This window comes from Jaculus jaculus, chromosome 17 (assembly GCF_020740685.1).
Source record: "Jaculus jaculus isolate mJacJac1 chromosome 17, mJacJac1.mat.Y.cur, whole genome shotgun sequence".
In the NCBI taxonomy this organism is placed as follows: Eukaryota; Metazoa; Chordata; class Mammalia; order Rodentia; family Dipodidae; genus Jaculus; species Jaculus jaculus.
The window spans coordinates 48,419,680-48,439,126 of NC_059118.1; the positions used below are offsets into that span (position 1 = coordinate 48,419,680).

General features: G+C 39.6%; 1 protein-coding gene across 6 annotated transcripts in view; it reads right to left on the minus strand.

Moving 5' to 3' along the window:
• The window catches only part of Cdkal1 (CDK5 regulatory subunit associated protein 1 like 1), a 670,695-nt gene that overhangs the window by 451,940 nt on the left and 199,308 nt on the right, over window positions 1–19,447 (minus strand). For all 6 annotated transcript variants that reach the window (XM_004668379.2, XM_045136581.1, XM_045136582.1 and 3 more), the window contains one exon: window positions 18,005–18,053. In XM_004668379.2, the coding sequence (XP_004668436.1) occupies window positions 18,005–18,053 (49 nt within the window). The remainder of the gene's footprint in view (window positions 1–18,004; window positions 18,054–19,447) is intronic.

Below are 19,447 nucleotides of genomic sequence, written 5' to 3' on the forward strand. Positions count from 1 at the left end.
AAATGGAGACAGTTTCTTCAGTTCTGTAGCCATTTGGAAGTTGCCCATGATCTAGTAAATAACTTTCACCATCATGCAAGTAGCCCTAATTAAATCAGTGGATCACAAAAATGAATAATAAAATGAAAAGTCATACTGTAGAAAAGAAACAAGGTAGGAAGAAGTGGCTCAATTAGGAGTGAGACAGGGACAAGAGAAGGATAAGAGAATATGATCAGAATAGATTACACATATCTATAAAACTGTCAGAAGTCAACTTAAAAAGAGACTAGGAAACTAATCTACATTCCTGCATGCAAATGACTCTTCCTCCTCTGGTTGTCATACACCAGCACACTGGCATAAAACATCATTACCTGGTTCTTATACATCAGCACACCAGCATACAATATCATTACATATTGCAAAGGTACCAACAATCTAGCAACTTGGGCTCCTAGTTCAAATTTTTCTCTTTTTCTTTTACAGGCTCTATAAAGCACCCAGATCTTCCTTCAACTCTCTTCACCACTCCTCATTTTAGAGGCCATTCCCTGCTTCCTTACTATGTGACTAGCCCCCAGCACCAGAGAGAGCTCGGGGCCAAGTTCCACAGAGCACCGCTGACTTCAATGACTTCACATAGTCAGTCCCAGGTAAACACCAAGAGAAGATGTGTCTTAACCCTTTGCTTGGGTCATTCTCCTAGAACACTTCCTCATGAACTGCCATAAATGGTACTGGGGCAAAAGAAAGGGTGGGCTGGCAGAAAAATCAGGAAAAAATAAGAGCATAAATGCACTGCAGAAATCCATGATCACTTAGGCATGTTTTATCAGATCAATCTAAATAGTATTTGAGACAAAGACTGCTCAGTTTCATGTTTTTTTTTTTCTACAAAACATTCAAAGTTACCACTCACTAAAGCCTTTTTTATCTCCTCCCAAAGAAAAATAAGTAATTGAAAGCTTGCCTCTATCTATCCTATTCAGAATAATTACTCACATGTAAAATGTATTGGGGTAAGATACTGATATCTAAAAAACATGTGTGACCTTCCCTTGAAATATTTTCACTTTTGAAGAAGAAAATGGAAACAAACAAATAAATCTGCTCCCAGAAGCAGCAGCTTGTCACAAGCTCAGGTTGGAGAAATGAACAAGAAATGTCAGAGTGGTTTTACTCAAGTTCCCATTGGTAGCTAAGATTAGACAACATGTTCTCAAGGTGGAAGGCAAACACAGACACACACACAGAGGTTGTCCAGATTTCCACATACATGCTGTGGCACATGCAGATGTATGTATGGAAAAAGACAGCAGTAAAATATAAGACATGAGGTGCTGTTTAGCCACATTTAACTTAAAACTGAAGCTCAGGTTCCCACTGTCAGTCATGAATACACAGTTCAATTATTTTCCTGTTATTATTCAAGTGTAAAAAATACTTGGGGCTGGAGGAGATGGTTCTGCAATTTATCTCAAAGCCTAAGGACCTGGGCTACATTCCCCAGTGCCCACAGAAACCCAGATACAGAGTGGTGCATACATCTGGAGTTCACTTGCAGCAGTTGGAGGCCCTGGCATGCCTATTCTCTCCCCTCACCTTTGCAAATAAATAAAAAAAAAAAATTTAAAAACAGTATGACAGGAGAGAAAGCTGGAGCACCACCCCACCTATATATCTTAAACAATACCTAATTGTCCTTGTTGGTCTTCTTTTCATCTCCAGTCAGGAGCTGAAAATATCAGTAATGGGGCAGTATAAGGAGGAGCTATTAAGGGGTGTCTGAGAACAGTGAACCTGAAACTCACACCCAGTCCTCAACCAGTCCACATATGTCTTCACTGCCCTTCTCATTAATAATGAAGTAAGTTCAGAAATGTAAGAAAATAAGAGTGTTTTCCATTGTAACACAGAACAGAGCTGAAAATGTATGAAATATTTAATAAGCATGTAAATGCAAAATAAATACAGCATGCTTTCACTTGCCCAAAAAAAAAAAAAAAATTCTATCTTGGACCCTAAAACTGGGATGGAAAGCAGACTTGTAAGCCCCGAAGTGGAATGACTTGTCAGCATGGCCTGTTAATGATCCCTGCTCCAGTGGGCACAAGGACAGAGCCGTTGACACTCACAGGAAAACAGCTAAGGTTCTACATAGCCATGATCCTGTGATCTGCCAAACTGAATAAGCAGGAGACCTTTTATATTCATGACTATATGTGTTTATTCCACAGTATACTAGGTTCAGTTTTGGTTGCTGCTATTCTCTACTTCTCAAAGTGAAAACCTACCACTATGGCCAGACTTCACAAAAAAAGATAGATAAGACTAGAGGAGCCCCACATTGAAAAGACACACCACCTCAAAAAACAAACAAAAAAACCTGAGAGAGAGGAATGTGTGAGGACTTGCAGAGCACCAGAGAAAAGTGCTGGCAATCTTCTGCGACAGCCATACAAAGGATTACCCTAATGAATGTGCTTCCCTTTCTCATGCCCCTTTGCTCAACATAAGTAACTTCACAAAAAAAGAAAAATACATGGGCATCACTTCAGAAGACAAGGTGTCATGTTAGAGCACACTGCTGTCCAGCTACATGGCTGGTAACCAGGTTTCCTGGGCAGCATGAATGCATGTATGTGTATGACAAGGCTAAGATGCAAGGTGTTAGACAAGAAGCTAATATTGCTGCAGCTGTGTTCATACCAAGCACTACCATGTTAATAATGTGTCTCAAAAGCAAGGCAAATGGCTGGGGAAATGGGTCTGTGGGTATCAGTGAAAGCATGAGGCCTGACTAAGACCCACTTAAAAAGTCAGATGTGGCATGCACACTTACAACTCCAAATGGTGAGAGAAGCAGAAGGAGGAAGGTGGCTTTGGCTCCTGAGTCAGCTAATCTAACCAAAAACAGCAAGTCCCAGCTTCACTTGAGAGACCCTGACTAAGGGACATAATGCAGAAGAGTGATAGAGGAGGATATCCAACATCTTCCTCTGGCCTACACACACACACACACACACACACACACACACAAATACAAGCACAAAAAAAAAAAGCAAAGGCATGTTAGCTTTCAAATTTTTGGAACACTAGAAGTTAAAGTTAGGCCATGAAAAATACAACTCTAAAGGGTCAGGGAAAAGGTCACAAGTCATTGCATTGATAATGATCACTATGTTTGTGGATGAATTGCTAAATACAGACACTAAAGTAGATTCAAAATCACCCCAGTGAAGTGACTCACTTGCACTGCAAAGGAAAGGATAGATGACAAGAACCATGCAAAACCCTGGAAAAGCTTTAGTCCATGTGTTTGAGCCCAGGAGGAGAACCACTGCTGGCTTTCTTCCTCAGAGTACCTACATTGTGTAAACATTACTCAGGCCTAACAATGGCCATCAATGGCCAGGAATCTAGTGAGGGGCTACAGGGCCAATCCTCAAGCCTAAGCCTCCCCAGGTTCACACCAACCAGACAGGCACGTCCCTTCTCTGGATAAAGCTCACCACCCAGTCCCAGCAAACACCCTTGAAAATGATGACTCTTACCTTACACTAAATCCTCTCCACCTGCATTATTCCATAACAGCCTCAGGCACCAAAACTACAGTCTCTAAGTTCTGAAAGTCAGCATACAGTCATACAGTAAGGTGCTTTGGGCAGGCACAAAGCTGTTGAGCAACAGTGGGAAGTACACTGTCTATGGAGGCCGCAAAGTTGCAGTACATATTAAAGGAGCCAAGAGATCAATGTCAAAGAATTAAAGACTGTCTTACAACAGAACACCCAAGAACAGGCCTGGTATGCCTGCCAGTACAGCTTCCCTCAGAAAGAGAGCACAGAGAAAGAACAGGATAAAATCTGGTTCACAGACACTGGGATGTTAAGAAAAAGCTAGTCACAAGCAAATTCATTCTTCTAGAAATGACTGTTTAAAATGTCAATATCTCCATTTAATACCAAATGCACTCAGTTTTATACAGTACACTCATATGATCCAGCAAATGACTATAACCATGTGAAACGTATGAAAACATAACTGACTTAACTATTATCCAGCAGTACGCTCCCACCCTCTACCGAACACCACTAACTGAGGAAGTAAGTTACTAAAATGCCTATCTTTTATGAATTAATTTCATTAAAAAATAAGAAAATGCACCTTTGAGCAGAAAAGGCAATGAAAGTAAGGAATACATTGAAACTATGATTACACTTAACACAGACAAAAAACATATGAAATCATCACAAACAAGTGGAATCTGGCTAAGGAATAGCTTGCACAATTATTTGTAGTTTGAAAGTTTTAACGGCTGAAAAATACCAAATAAACATAATTAGCTACTTCCGTTCTGAACACCATCTACCATTTATGACAACCCTTCCTGGAGCATCTGTTATATACTGTATGACTGAAAAATAAGAACATTGCTAGTAAGTGTGTGTGGCTATAAACAAGGCTAACAATTTGGCTGACAAAGCTATTATGTGACAGAAATGCAGACAGGACTCAGTGTGCTGCTTTCTCTGTAATTCTTTACTTTTCTTCTCTTTCTTTTGTTCTGGGAGGGTGTTCCAGACAGGGTCTCACTCTAGTCCAGACTGACCGGGAAATCACTATGTAGTCTCAGAGTGACCTTGAACTCACAGCAATCCTCCTAACTCATCCTCTCAAGTGCTGGGATTAAAGCTGTGAGCTACCAAGCCGAGTTGGTCTCTCAATAATTTAAACCATGCTTGGTGGCACAACTATAATCACAGAACTCATATTTAAGAGGCTGGTGCCATTAGATGAGTTGATAGTCTCCCTGGGCTACATAGGAATATCCTGTCTTTAAAAACCATAAGAAAAGCTGGGTGTGGTGGCATACACCTTTATTCCTACCACTTAAGAGGCAGAGAAGGAGGAGCAACATGAATTCAAGGCCTACCTTGAAAGAAAACAAAGAAAGAAAGAAAGAAAGAAAGAAAGAAAGAAAGAAAGAAAGAAAGAAAGAAAGAAAGAAAGAAAGAAAGAAAGAAAGAAAGAAAGAAAGAAAGAAAGAGGGAGGGAGGGAGGGAGGGAGGGAGGGAGGGAGGGAGGGAGGGAGGGAGGGAGGGAGGGAGGGAGGGAGGGAGGGAGGGAGGGAGGGAGGGAGGGAGGGAGGGAGGGGAGAGAGAAAGGTGGGAAGGAAGGAGAAAGAAAGGAAGACAGCAAGGTAAGGAAGGATGGGAGATATATACTTCATTTAAGAAGTGGCAAACAGGACTTCCGGTTAAGATGGCGGCACAGGTACCACGCCAAAGCAGCCTGGGAGGGGGAGGAACAAAAAACTCAGCAAAATACACACTTTTACTAAAAAGTGAGGTGTATAGGAAATTGAAGCAGCAGCGGAGAAGTAGAAGAGATCCAGAGCATCCAGAGCTCACACAGGCCTGCAAAAGCGACCCCGCAGCTCCGCAAACCATGGAGGCAGCATTCCACAAAGCTACCTGACTCAGTTCCAGCCGCAGGAAAAGCCAGGTGCGGGAGCTTCCCCTCACACCGGCGATCTCCTCAACTCAGGAAACGTGAAGGGAGAGCGGCAGCGAGCAACGGAGGAGCAGACCACAAGGTAGAAGAACACATGGAACAGCGAGAGAACCAGAGCAGCTGGGCACCCTCCCCTCCCCCACTACCTGAGCCAAGCTCCAGCAAACAGAGCAGCGGTCCCGGAACCTGGCCACGCCAACTTGAGCCGACAGCGGGACCCAAGCAGGAGCAGAGTTTGGCAGCAACATCAGCGGCTCCAGTACCTGTAACAGAGGCCCCAGAAGCAGCAAATCCAGTAGCAGCAGCAGCTGCAGAACCAGCAGAAGCAGCTTGAAAAGCAGCAGTGGCTATAGAAGTGGCAGCTGCAGCAGCAGCAGCAGAGGCAGCAGCAGCGGTGGGCCCAGTAGCAGCAGCTTCAGCTGCTGACAGACCCAACAGAGTCAGCTTTAGCAGCAGCAGTTCCAGCACTGGGGGTGCTGATCTGCAGGGCCACAGTTGACAGGCTCAGTTGGCCCTGCAGGAAAAGCAAGTATACAGCTCCAGAAATCAGAACAGCAGCCCGACGACCAGGCAGCAACTTAACTGAGACCAAAATCATCCAAGGTAACTGGGATTGCACCAGGGAAGGGTCTCATTTGGTCACAAGCTGATTTGGATCCCTCAACAGACCAGAAATCTTAACCTCTTTGTTGATAGATGATCTGGTTGTTATAATTAACTACTCGTGCATAAATACGCGGTGCTGTTTTTGATTGAATGGATACAGTGTTTAGTTAACTTTTAGAATCTACCTGTATTTTATTCCACTCAGGCTACTTGAATACTCCCACAGCAGGAAAACTCAACCCCTAGGAGCACTTTTGTAGACACTCTGAGAGTCTTAAGAGACACACCTAACACCTAAAGCTCCTACCCTGAAAATATATAACATCAAATCAATTGATACAGCTAAGAATACCCAGCTAGCTAGACAATCCAAGCATTAACTTAATCCAAGATGCAAAAATATACACATTATAACACAAGAAACACTAAAAAGCAAGATGATATAAATCCACCTAAAAGTATTAATGCATCAGAAATGACCTCCAGTGAGAACGAGTTAGAGGAAATGCCTGAGAAAGATTTCAAAAGAATAATTGCAAATATGTTCAAAGATGTCAGAGAACAAATCAAAGGAGTCACAGAGGAACTTAAAGAGGAAATCAAAGAAGATGCAGGACACCAATTTCATGAAATAAAGAAGGCAATACAAGACATAAATAAGGAAATAGAAATAATAAAGAAAAACCAGTCAGAATTACTAGCAATGAAGAACACAGTTAATGAAATAAAAAACTCTGTAGAAAATCTCACCAGTAGAATGGATGAAGGAGAGGACAGAATATCTAAGCTTGATGGTCAGGTGGCAGATCTAATACAGTCCAACAAAGAGAAAGACAAACTTATAGAAAAGTATGAGTGGGAATTTCAAGATATTTGGGACACAATGAAAAGATCCAATATAAGAATTCAGGGCATAGTAGAAGGAGAAGAATTCCACTCAAAGGGTATAGTAGGCTTCTTCAACAAAATCACAGAAGAAAATTTCCCCCAAATTGGGAAAGAGGTTCCAATGCAGATACAGGAAGACTTTAGAAACCCAGCCAGACAAAACATGGAAAGAACCTATCCTCGCCATATTATAAGCAAACTTCCAAACAAACACAACGAAAAAAAAAATATTGAAAGCAGAACAATCAAGAGAAAAATCAAGTTACCTACAAAAGCAAGCCCATCAGGATTATAGCAGATTATTCAAAACAAAAAGCCAGAAGGGCTTGGAGTGACATGTTCCAAGTTCTGAAAGATAACAACTGTCAACCGAGGTTACTTTATCCTGCAAAGTTATCCATTCAAACAGATGGAGAAATAAGGACATTCCATGACAAAAGCAGGTTAAAGGAGTATTTGAAGACAAAACCAGCTCTACAGAAAATACTTGATAGAATCCACCATGCTGAAGAAAAGAAAAGCACACATATAAGGAACCTAGAAAAAACAAGCAATACTCAAATACTAGTTAACACAAGAGAGCACAGGTAGACCGGAACCACACCCACACACACAAAAAGGCAAACATGAAATACACAACTTTCAATAATATCAACAGCCTCAATGCCCCAACAAAAAGACATAGATTTGCAGACTGGGTTAAAAAGCAGGATCTTACAATTTGTTGTCTCCAAGAAACTCACCTTTCTACAAAGGATAGACATTATCTTAGGGTGAAAGGTTGGAAGACGGTGTTTCAAGGAAATGGGCCTAGAAAACAAGCAGGGGTTGCTATCCTAAAATCTGTCAAGGTAGACTTTAGTCCAACGTTAGTCAAGAAAGATAAGGAAGGTCACTTTATATTGATTAAGGGCACACTCCAACAGGAGGACATTACAATCCTAAACATATATGCACCTAATATGGGGGCTCCCAAAATCATCAAAAACTATTAGAATTAAGGTCACAGGTAACACCAAGCACAGTGGTGGTGGGTGACTTTAACACCCCACTCTCATCAATTGACAGGTCATCCCGGGAAAAAATAAACAGAGAGGCATCTGAACTAAATGAGGTCATAGAAGGAATGGACCTAACAGATATATACAGGATATTTCATCCAAAGGCTGCAGAATAGACATTGTTTTCAGCAGCACATGGAACATTCTCTAAAATAGACCATATATTAGGACACAAAGCAAATCTTAACAAATTCAGGAACATTGAAATAATTCCTTGCATTCTATCTGACCACAATGGAATTAAAGTACAAATCAGTAGCAAGAAATACTATAGAGCATCCACAAAATCTAAAACTAAACAACACTACTAAATGTTGAATGGGTCAATGAAGAAATCAAGATGAATGGGTTAATGAAGAAATCAAGAAGGAAATCAAAAACTGTATAGAGTCAAACGATAATGAGAACACAACATATCAAAATCTCTGGGACACAATGAAGGCAGTTCTAAGAGGTAAATTTATAGCCTTAAGTGCCTATATTAAGAAATTAGAAAGATCGCAAGTAAACGAACTAATGCTTCACCTTAAAGCCTTGGAAAAAGAAGAACAAGGCAAACCAAAAAATCAGTAGAAGGGAAGAAATAATAAAGATTAGGGCAGAAATTAATGAAATAGAAACAAAAATAATCCAAAGAATTAATGAAACAAAGAGTTGGTTCTTTGAAAGGATAAACAAGATTGATAAACACTTAACAAATCTGACCAAAAGAAAGAGAGAAGAGACACAAATTAATAAAATCAGAGATGAACAAGGTAACATCACAACAGATTCCAGAGAAACTAAAAAAATCATAGGGACATACTATAAAAGCATATACTCCACAAAGTATGAAAATCTGAAAGAAATGGATGATTTCCTTGATCTATATGACCTACCTAAAATAAATCAAAATGAGATTAATCACTTAAATAGACCTATAATAAGCATGGAGATACGAAGAGTTAGCAATAATCTCCCAACTAAAAATTGCCCATGCCCAGATGGATTCACTGCTGAATTTGACCAGACCTTTAAAGAAGAGCTAACACCATTGCTTCTTAAGCTTTGCCAGGAAATAGAAAAAGAAGGAATTCTACCAAACTCCTTCTATGAGGCCAGCATCACTCTGATACCAAAACCAGGCAAAGATAGAACAAAAAAAGAAAATTACAGACCAATCTCCCTCATGAACATAGATGCAAAAATTCTCAACAAAATATTGGCAAACAGAATACAAGAGCATATCAAAAAGATCATTCACCCTGACCAAGTAGGCTTTATCCCAGAGATGCATGGATGGTTCAATATATGCAAATCTATAAATTTAATACATTATATAAATAGGTTGAAGGACAAAAATCACATGATCATCTCACTGGGCGTAGAGAAAGCATTTGCAAAATCCAACATCCCTTCATGATAAAAGTGCTACAGAGACTGGGAATAGAAGGAACATATCTCAATATAATAAAGGCTATTTATGACAAGCCTACAGCCAACATATTACGAAATGGGGGAAAACTGGAAGCGTTTCCACTAAAATCAGGAACAAGACAAGGGTGTCCACTGTCCCCACTTTTATTTAATATATTTTTGCAAGTCTTAACCATAGCAATAAGGCAAGAGACACACATAAAAGGGATACAAATTGGAAAGGAAGAGATCAAATTATCATTATTTGCAAATGACATGATTCTATACATAAAGGACCCTAAAGACTCTAATAGCAAACTGTTAGAGCTGATCAAAACCTACAGCCATGTAGCAAGATACAAAATAAATACACAGAAATCAGTAGCCTTCATATATGCTTAACAACACACACACAGAGGATGAAATCAATGAATCACTCCCATTCACAACTGCATCAAAAAAAAAGTACCTTGGAATAAACCTAACCAAGGAAGTAAAGAATCTCTACTATGAGAACTTTAAAACACTCAAGCGATAAATTGAAGAAGACACTAGAAAGTGGAGAAACATTCCCTGTTCCTGGATTGGAAGAATCAATATTGTGAAAATGGCAATCTTACCTAAAGCAATCTACACATTGAATGCAATCCCTATCAAAATTCCAAAAGCATTCTTCATGGAAATAGAAAAAGCAATCCAAAAATCCATTTGGAACCACAAAAACCTCGAATATCTAAAATAATACTGAGCAACAAAAATAAGGCTGGTGGTATCACCATACCTGATTTTATCCTATACTACAGAGCCGTAGTAACAAAAACAGCATGGTACTGGCACAAAAACAGACATGTAGATCAGTGGAACAGAATGGAGGACCCAGATGTAAGCCCAAGTAGCTATAGCCACCTGATATTCGATAAAATGCCAAAAATACTCATTGGAGAAAATACAGCCTCTTCAGCAAATGGTGTTTTGAAAACTGGATAAATATCTGCAGAAGGATGAAAATAGATTCTTCTCTCTCGCCATGCACAAGAATTAAGTCCAAATGGATTAAAGACTTTAACATCAGACCTGAAACTCTGAAACTGCTAGAGGAAAAAGTAGGAGAAACCCTTCAACATGTTGGTCTTGGCAAAGACTTTCTGAATATAACCCCAACTGCTCAGGCTATAAAACCACAGAATAATCATTGGGACCTAATGAAATTACAAAGATTTTGCACTGCAAAGGATACAGTGAAAAAAGCAAAGAGGCAACCTACAGAATGGGAAAAAATCTTCGCCAGCTATATATCTGATAGAGTTTTAATATCTATGATATATAAAGAACTCAAAAAGTTACATAATAAGGAATCAAACAAGCCAATCAAAAAATGGGCTATGGAGCTAAATAGAGCATTCTCAAAGGAAGAAATACAAATGGCATATAAGCATCTAAAAAACGTTCTACGTCACTAGTCATCAGGGAAATGCAGATTAAAACTACATTGAGATTCCATCTCACTCCTGTCAGATTGGCCACCATCATGAAAACAAATGATCATAAAAGTTGGCGGGGATGTGGAAAAAGTGGAACTCTTCTACACTGCTGGTGGGAATGCAATCTGGTCCAGCCATTGTGGAAATCAGTGTGGAGGTTCCTAAAACAGCTAAAGATTGATCTACCATATGACCCAGCTATAGCACTCTTAGGCATATATCCGAAGGAATCATCTCATTTCCTTAGAAGTACGTGCTCAATCATGTTTATTGCTCCTCAAGTTATAATAGCTGGGAAATGGAACCAGCTTAGATGTCCTTCAACTGATGAGTGGAATATGAAGATGTGGCACATTTATACAATGGAGTTCTACTCAGCGGTAAAGAAAAATGAAGTTATGAAATTTGCAGAAAAACTGATGGACCTGGAAAGGATTATACTAAGTGAGATAACCCAGGCCCAGAAAGCCAAGCACCACATGTTCTCTGGCATATATGGATCCTAGCTACCAATGATTGGGCTTCTGCGTGAGAATGAAAATACTTAGTAGCAGAGGTCAGTAAGTTAAATAGGAGACATAAAGGGAAGAGAAAGGAAGGGAGGAGGGTACTTAATAGGCAAACAGCAATAACTACACACATATTAACATGGTACAAACACAGGTCCCCTGAAAACTCAATAAGTAAAAATAATAAGCTGTGGCTTCTTTAATTATTGGGAGATAGTAGTTATCACCTATTTACTGATACCAGATAAGCTATAATAATGTATTTCTAGTATGTGAAAGCCAATGTACCACATTTTCTGTACTACATTCAGACTACAACAGCTCTTTAAAATATTGCCCACAAAGATGGGAAACGCACACACAAAAAAATCATATACTACGCCTAAGTGAGACCAGGGAAAGAGATGGTGTAAAAGAAGTGTGTATGTTGGGGGGGGGGAATCAAAATTCAAGACATTCTGAATGTGACATATGAAAACCTACTTTTTTGAATAATGGCATATTCAGAAGCCATAGATGACTACCAGAAAATTTTCATTGCCAGGGATGGGATTCCTTCCAGTGATTTGTTGGCCAAGGAAGTCCCCGTTGCCTCCAAAACATTACAGGCTATGGCCAAGGCCCATGGTTTCCCTTGAGAAACAGATAATAAGACCATATTGCTGAAGACTCCACATGCCTGAGCAGCAAAGTCGCTGAGAAATCAAGCTGGTGCTGAGCAGAAAGCTTTCTCCCTATAGACCAGCCAACTGAAAGCTGAAAAAAGCTGCACTGCATGCAGCCCTATTGGAGACAAAAGTCATCAGCAGTGAAAACAGTGGACTCTGAAAGCCTCAAGTTTGGACAGACAGGCCAAATGACTGAACAGGTGCAAAAGTGGCATGTCTACTCTGGGGAAAACCAACTGCTCTCTAATTGGACTGGAGGCCCACTCTATGGGAAGGTATACATGCCTGGTACTGAAAACCTAATCAAAAGCCTATGGCAGGGAGGTCATGAGCCTTAGGGGTATAAAGCCTGCTCTTATCTAAATAAATGCATATATTATTCTTACCAAACTGCCCTGAGAGTACTACACTCAATATTCATATTCATATATTAGTGCTACTCTTACTTCTGGTTAGAGAAGCTTCTCTTTTCAGATGGCAATGACCACTGGGATGACCCAAAAGGCTGAAAAGAAGGAATGGAGGAGTGTCCAGAACTGAAACATCTCACACCCTCCAAGGCTCAGGGTCCATTGTGGAAGAGGTGGCAGAAAGAATGTAAGAGCCAAAGAAGTGTACCACTCCTTACAATGCAACTATCCAAATAGAAATGGACCTCGATATCTATGACTTCGCCATGCTTAGCAATACCCACACAAGACCCTCATAATAAGAGAAAAAGATAATGACACCAAATTAAAAGAAAGACTAATGGGCTGGATAGATGGCTTAGTGGTTAAGCACTTGCCTGTAAAGCCTAAGGACTCTGATTAGAGGCTTCATTCCCCAGGACCCACTTAAGCCAGGTGTACAAGGTGGCACATGCATCTAGAGTTAATTTGCAGTGGCTGGAGGCCCTGGCACACGACCATTCTCCCTCCCTCTCTCACCCTCTCCCCCCCCACCCCTTCCTCCTTCTTTCTCTCTCTATCACTCTCAAATAAATAAATAAAAATAAACAAAAAAAAAATTTAAAAAGAGAGAGATTAATGGAGAGAGGTAGGGGATATTATGGAGAGCAGAGTTGTGAAGGGCAAAGTGGGGGAGGGGAGGGAAATATGGTTTATTGTCTGTAAGTATAGAAGTTGTCAATAGAAAAAGTTAAATACAAAAAAAAAAGATTGCAAGAGCTAAAGGGAAAGAAAATCATATACTGAAAACCAATACAATTTATCTTATTGGAAAAGAAGATGTGTTTCCATACTGTCCCAGAGGACATACAATGAGTTACTCATTCTGTTTGGAAACCATCTGGAAGTATGTGTGCACTGTGCACTGGAATACATAGGATGGTTTCTTCATCCTCAACACTGACAACAGCCATACCTGACATGCTTCTGCCTCCCAGGGCCTGTGCATAAGTACAAAGCACGAAGCCTGAGACCTCTCTTGAGGTACCCTGGAAACTGAGGTCAGTCTAACCAGGATGCCAGCAATCCCTGAGAAGCTGGTGCAAAGACATCAACTATGCATGTCGATTGAACCACCCTGGGAAAATCTTATGAGATCACCCATTTGAAGCATTTGGAGCCACCCTAGAAAGAAGCCCAGCAATCACAGTAATAACGGCAGCATCTCTTCCAACACAGGCTGACTGCAGAAAAGAGTGACTCTGACAAGGAAATCCGACTAATGGCAACAGAAAATGATTATTTACAGGTACTGGCGATGGTAACCAATCAGGTTTATCTTTTTATAAAGACAATAATATCTTTAACAATTTTATTATTTAGAAAACTTCACATACACTTGTATTTAAAAGATACGCAAGCCTATAATCCTTTTAGTTCCTTTATGTGAGAAAAAGAAAAAGTTTGAAGGACCATATAAGCCAAGACTACACATTTTTTAGAAGAATAAAGGTGAATTCTTTAAACATTTTATTTCCTCCTTTTAGGTTCAGATCCATATCTTGTTGAATTATCAAAATGACAGAATAAAATACTAAATTAATTATAAACTGGAAACTCCTAAAGCTAACTTATAGGTGGATACATTTACCAGGTCACCCTTGAAAAAGTGAGGATTCACTCAAATAACTTGAAGTTTTCCATTTTGATACCACCAAAACAGACAAAAAGCAAAGCATGCCTCTATGATTTTTGTAGATCACAACAATGTTCACACCTTTGGTCTCAATGCATCTCAATAACACAGGTTTAAAGACATTCAGCCTAGTGAACATAAGCACACTAAGAAGACAAACAGGCCGCAGCCTGTGGCCCTCGAGCTACGACTAGCCTAGCAGGAAGGACATGTGGAAGCCACAATGTTACAACAAAAGTCTCTGGTTAGGCCAGACTGCAGTGGGCCTTCGGGGCAGAGTCTTGCTTTTCCCCAGGCTACCTTCTTAACATCTAGGTTACCAGCAAGGCAGATGCTGTCTCTGGAAATTTAGCAGGAGACAATGCACTCTAAGTAATAACAATGGGCAGCTGGTACCAATCCTGGTGGAAGAGGCAACAGAAAGGGAGTTAGGGAACCTGCGGAATAGACAATAGACAGACAGCAGACAAGCACCTTGGCCCTCAGATAACAAAATCAGACAACCCAAAATAAGCAGGAGAGATGAAGGAGAAATATGCTCAACCCACTCTTGCACACTCCAACCTTCCATCAGCCAACACAGGCTACATGTTATCTACATGGGCTCAGGTCAAGGTAAAGAATAGACCTGGAGGGGAGAGCAGTCACCCACTTCTGTTGAGAACCCTAAGATGAACATAAAGCCCACTGAAAGTAACGGAGACATCACTATGGCACAGTTTATGACAGACATACTATGGCTTTGAACAAATGTTTAATGACATGTATATACCATCACAATGCTGCCCAGAACAGTATCATTATCCCAAGTACCTTATGTGCACTTTCTATTCAAGTCTGCCCCTAAGCACTGGCAACCATTGATTCTTTTATTATTTCTATCGTTCACCTTTCCCAGAAATGCCATACAGTTGGCATCAAACTGAGGCATTTTCTGATTAGTGTTTCACTTTCCAAAGGCTCTTGGGACCCTTCTATGTCCTTTCATGGCTTGATAATTCATTTTCCCCTCAGTGTTGAACAATCTGTCATCATATATATGTATAACAATTTATGCATCTTACAAAGAACATCTTGTTGCTTCTGAGGCAATTTCTGTGCAGCTCATAAATGCCAAGGAGCACAACTGCTAGACCACAGTAAGTAGCGACATACAGAAGACCATGTGCAACTTAAGAAACTACAAGATGTGCTCCAAAGACGCCATACCATTTTGCTTGCCCGTCAGCAAGAGAAAGAGTTTCTGTTCTTCCACACTGCATCAGCATTGAGTGTGGCCAGTGTTTGAGACCTTGGCCATGACACTAGGGGAACGGTGGTATATCCGGAGTTCTTCAATGTGCACCTCACTGATGATGGGTGGTGCTTCTAAGCATCTTCTGAGACGTGACGATTCCATCCTGCATCTTCTTTGGTGAAGTGTGCAATAGGCTGTTTGTCAACTGTTATGATTTGGGTCACTCATTTATAACCATTTATGTCATATATCTTTTGCCAATATTTTCTTCCACACTGTGGCTTTTGTCATCCCCTAGACAATGTCTTATGTATGGCATAAACTTTTCATTTTAGTGATGTCTACTCATAAATGAGTTCTTTCATAGATGATACCATGGATGTTGTATCTAAAAGCCACTTCCGGGCTGGAGAGATGGCTTAGCGGTTAAGCGCTTGCCTGTGAAGCCTAAGGACCCCGGTTCAAGGCTCGATTCCCCAGGACCCACATTAGCCAGATGCACAAGGGGGCGCACACATCTGGAGTTCATTTGCAGTGGCTAGAAGCCCTGGCATGCCCATTCTCTCTCTCTCTATCTATCTATCTACCTCTCTCTCTCTCTGTCACTCTCAATAAATAAAAATGAACAAAAAATTTAAAAAATAAATAAATAAAAGCCACTTCCATATCCAAGGTCAATCAGATTTTCCCTTATGGCATCATAAATGTTGATTTTCTTTTTTCTTTTTTCTTTTTTTTAGCTTTTAGAAATATTTTTACTTATTTGCAAGCAGAGAGAGAGATAGAGAGAATGGTTTTATCGTATTTTGGAGTTTCAAAAAATATTTTAGATAGTCTCAGTCTCATATCTTGTAACCATCTGTGGTGGTTTAATTCAGGTGTCCCATAAACTTAGGTATTCTGAATGCCAGGTACCCAATTGATAGAGATTTGGGAATTAATGCCTCTTGGAAGCAGTGTACTGTTGGGGGTGGGCTCATGAGTATTCTAGCCAGTGTCCCCTTGCCAGTGTTTGGCACACTCTCCTGCAGCTACTGTCTATCTGATGTTGACCAGGGGGTGATGTCCACCCCCTGCTCATGCCATCATTTTTTCATGCCATCATGGACCTTCCCCTCAAGTTTGGAAGCCAAAATAAACCTTTTTTTTCCCCAAAAAGTTGCTCTTGATTGGGCAATTTCTGCCAGCAATGCAAACCTGACTGCAAAACCATCAATCCCTAAGAAATAAAGATTTAAAATTATAGAAAGGTAGTAAATAGAAAAACACTGGTAAAAGCACAAAGTTCAAATTTTCAGCGTGGTAGATGTAGTCTGTCTTGTTTGTTGTTTTAAAACACAAAATTTTGTTTATAAGAGAATGGCTAAGTTTACATGAGGCCATCAATGGACTTAACATTTCAATGTCATATTACTGGTTTTCAGTTGTGCAACTCTAACACAGAAAAAGTATCAAATCAATATTTACAATTAAACTACAGAACTGAGGATATGGTTTACTTCTCAGTGACATCAATAAGAATATGTTTCAATGAACATGAGCAGCTGAAAAAAACATAATACTACTTCCTAGTATAAATAACCCAAACGAATCACATGTGTTGTTTTTGTTAATGTATAATCACTATAGATGGTACTGGGTTACAATAAACACATTTTCATACACATATAAAATGTATGCTGAGCATATTTCTCCCATATTTGCTACCGTATCATTTATCCACTTCTTCTCACTAATTCCCTCAAAAATTATACTTAAAAGAAGTTTAAGCATTAAATGTTATTGGAAAAGGACTTTTCATGATAGCACATAAAATATGAAAATAAAAATTGCTTATTTGGGTGTAGAAAGGTTGCTCAGTGGATAGAACACCCACCATTCAAGCCTGAGCACTCAAGTTCAAGCCTCTCCAGTCCTCACATATGGAGCCAACTGCCCTAGTGGGCTTCCATAATGCCAGCACACCAACAGCAAGACGGGGGCAGAGACAGCCTTTCCAGGAAGCTCTCGGAGACCAGAACAAGAACAAGTGCAGAGAAAGTCCAGAAAGAAACCTCACCTCAAATGAGGTGGAAAGGTGAGGACTGACCAGAAAGTTGTCCTCTGACCTCCACTCGTGGGTCATGGTACACTCTCATACATACATGAACAAGCATTCGCATGCACTAAACTTCCTGATTTTATTTATTTTAATACTTAATTTTATCCAAGTACTGAAGGCTGACTGGAGCCTCATGTATGTTAGACAAGTGCTTTGCAACTTAACTTTATCCTCCATCCAAAACATTTCTGTATTTTAAAATTAAGCTCCATCTTCTGGTCTGAGATCAAATTCATGTCTGTTTTATAGAAAAATTAAAAATAAGATTTCTAGGGAAAATAATGTAACCTAATTACTGATTCATTTCTAAGGTAAACAGGTAAGACTCTTCTCGATCAGTAGATGATGTTAAAGACAAAGCATTGTGATGTGATGTGGAAAATAACAGCTTTACTAAAAACCCTGCAGAAGTATTAGCTGTTCTGTTAAATTTCATCAGAATATACACATTTGCTTCTTACCATCAACAATTACCTTTAATTGTCTCTTCCACCACTTCTACCACACGATCTATCTGTTGAACCTAAGAAGAAAACAGACAAGCAATTTTCAATCAGGAAGAAAAATGTGTTTATGCCCCTATTTGAGTCAATGTATGTATTTCCTTAATATATCAGTAAGTTTTATCTAATTAGTAGATTTGAGGAGATAAAAATCTATACTAATAGGTTGTAAAATGATGAAGTGTGAGATTAGCACCCTCTAGTCCCCCCCCAATGATAACTGAAGGAATCATAGCATAACAAGGTGAGGCGAGCACAAGGTCACACAGTGCACTAGGTGGTACATGTCTGGAGTTCAACGGCAGTAGCTGGAGGCCCTAGCACACCAATTCCCCCCCTCTCTCTCAAATAAAGAAAAAATTATAAAGTTTTTTAAAATGTGACATATCCATACAATAAAATAGTAAATCACAAAGAAAATGAACTAATGCAACATGGTACAATATTACACTAGGAGAAAAACAGACAAAACTCCACACATTGTGTGATTCCATTTATGAAATGTCTATAACTTAGTTAATTATCTATGGATTGGTGGTGAGAGAATTAGAAGGGAACTCTTGGATTTGTTTTCTTTTTGTTTGTTGAGGTAGGGTCTCGATCTAGCCCATGATGACCTGGAATTCACTACGTAGTCTCAGGCCTTGAACTCACAGTGATCCTGCCTCTGCCTCCCAAGTGCTATGATTAAAGATGTGCACCACCATGCCCAGACAATGGGTTTCATATGGAATGGAAGCAAGCCTCTGATATCCAAACATATCCACAGCAAAAGAAAAACCACTGGAAGTATCACCATACCCAATCTAAAGCTATATTGAAGAGCCATGGTAATAAAAACAGCATGTGCTGGCATAAAAACAGAAATATAGACCAACGGAGCCAAATTGAAGACATGGACTTTAAGTCAAGTAATTGCAGCTACTTCATCTTTGACAAAGGTGCCAATAACATAGACTGCAGAAAAGACAGCATCTTCAGCCAATGATACTGGACAAATTGGATAACCACATGTAAAATAAAATAAAATAAAATGAAAAAAAACTAGACCCAATCATCTCACTATACATAAAAATCAACTTCAAATGGATTAAAGACCTCAATATAAGACCTGAAATTCTTAAAGTATTAAAAGAAAAAATAGGAACTCTCCACAATATAGGAATATGGACAGACTTACTGAACAAGACTTACTAAACAATAATACTCCAGTAGCCCAGGAAATTAAACAATCACTCAACCAATAGGAACTCATGAAATCAAAACGCTTTTGCATAGACATACATACCATAAGCAGAGCCAACAGATTACCCACAGAATGGGAGGAAAATTTTGCCAGTTATACCACTGACAGAAGCCTAATATCTAAAATCTACAAAAAACTAAAAAAACTAAACAATAAAAAAAAATCAAA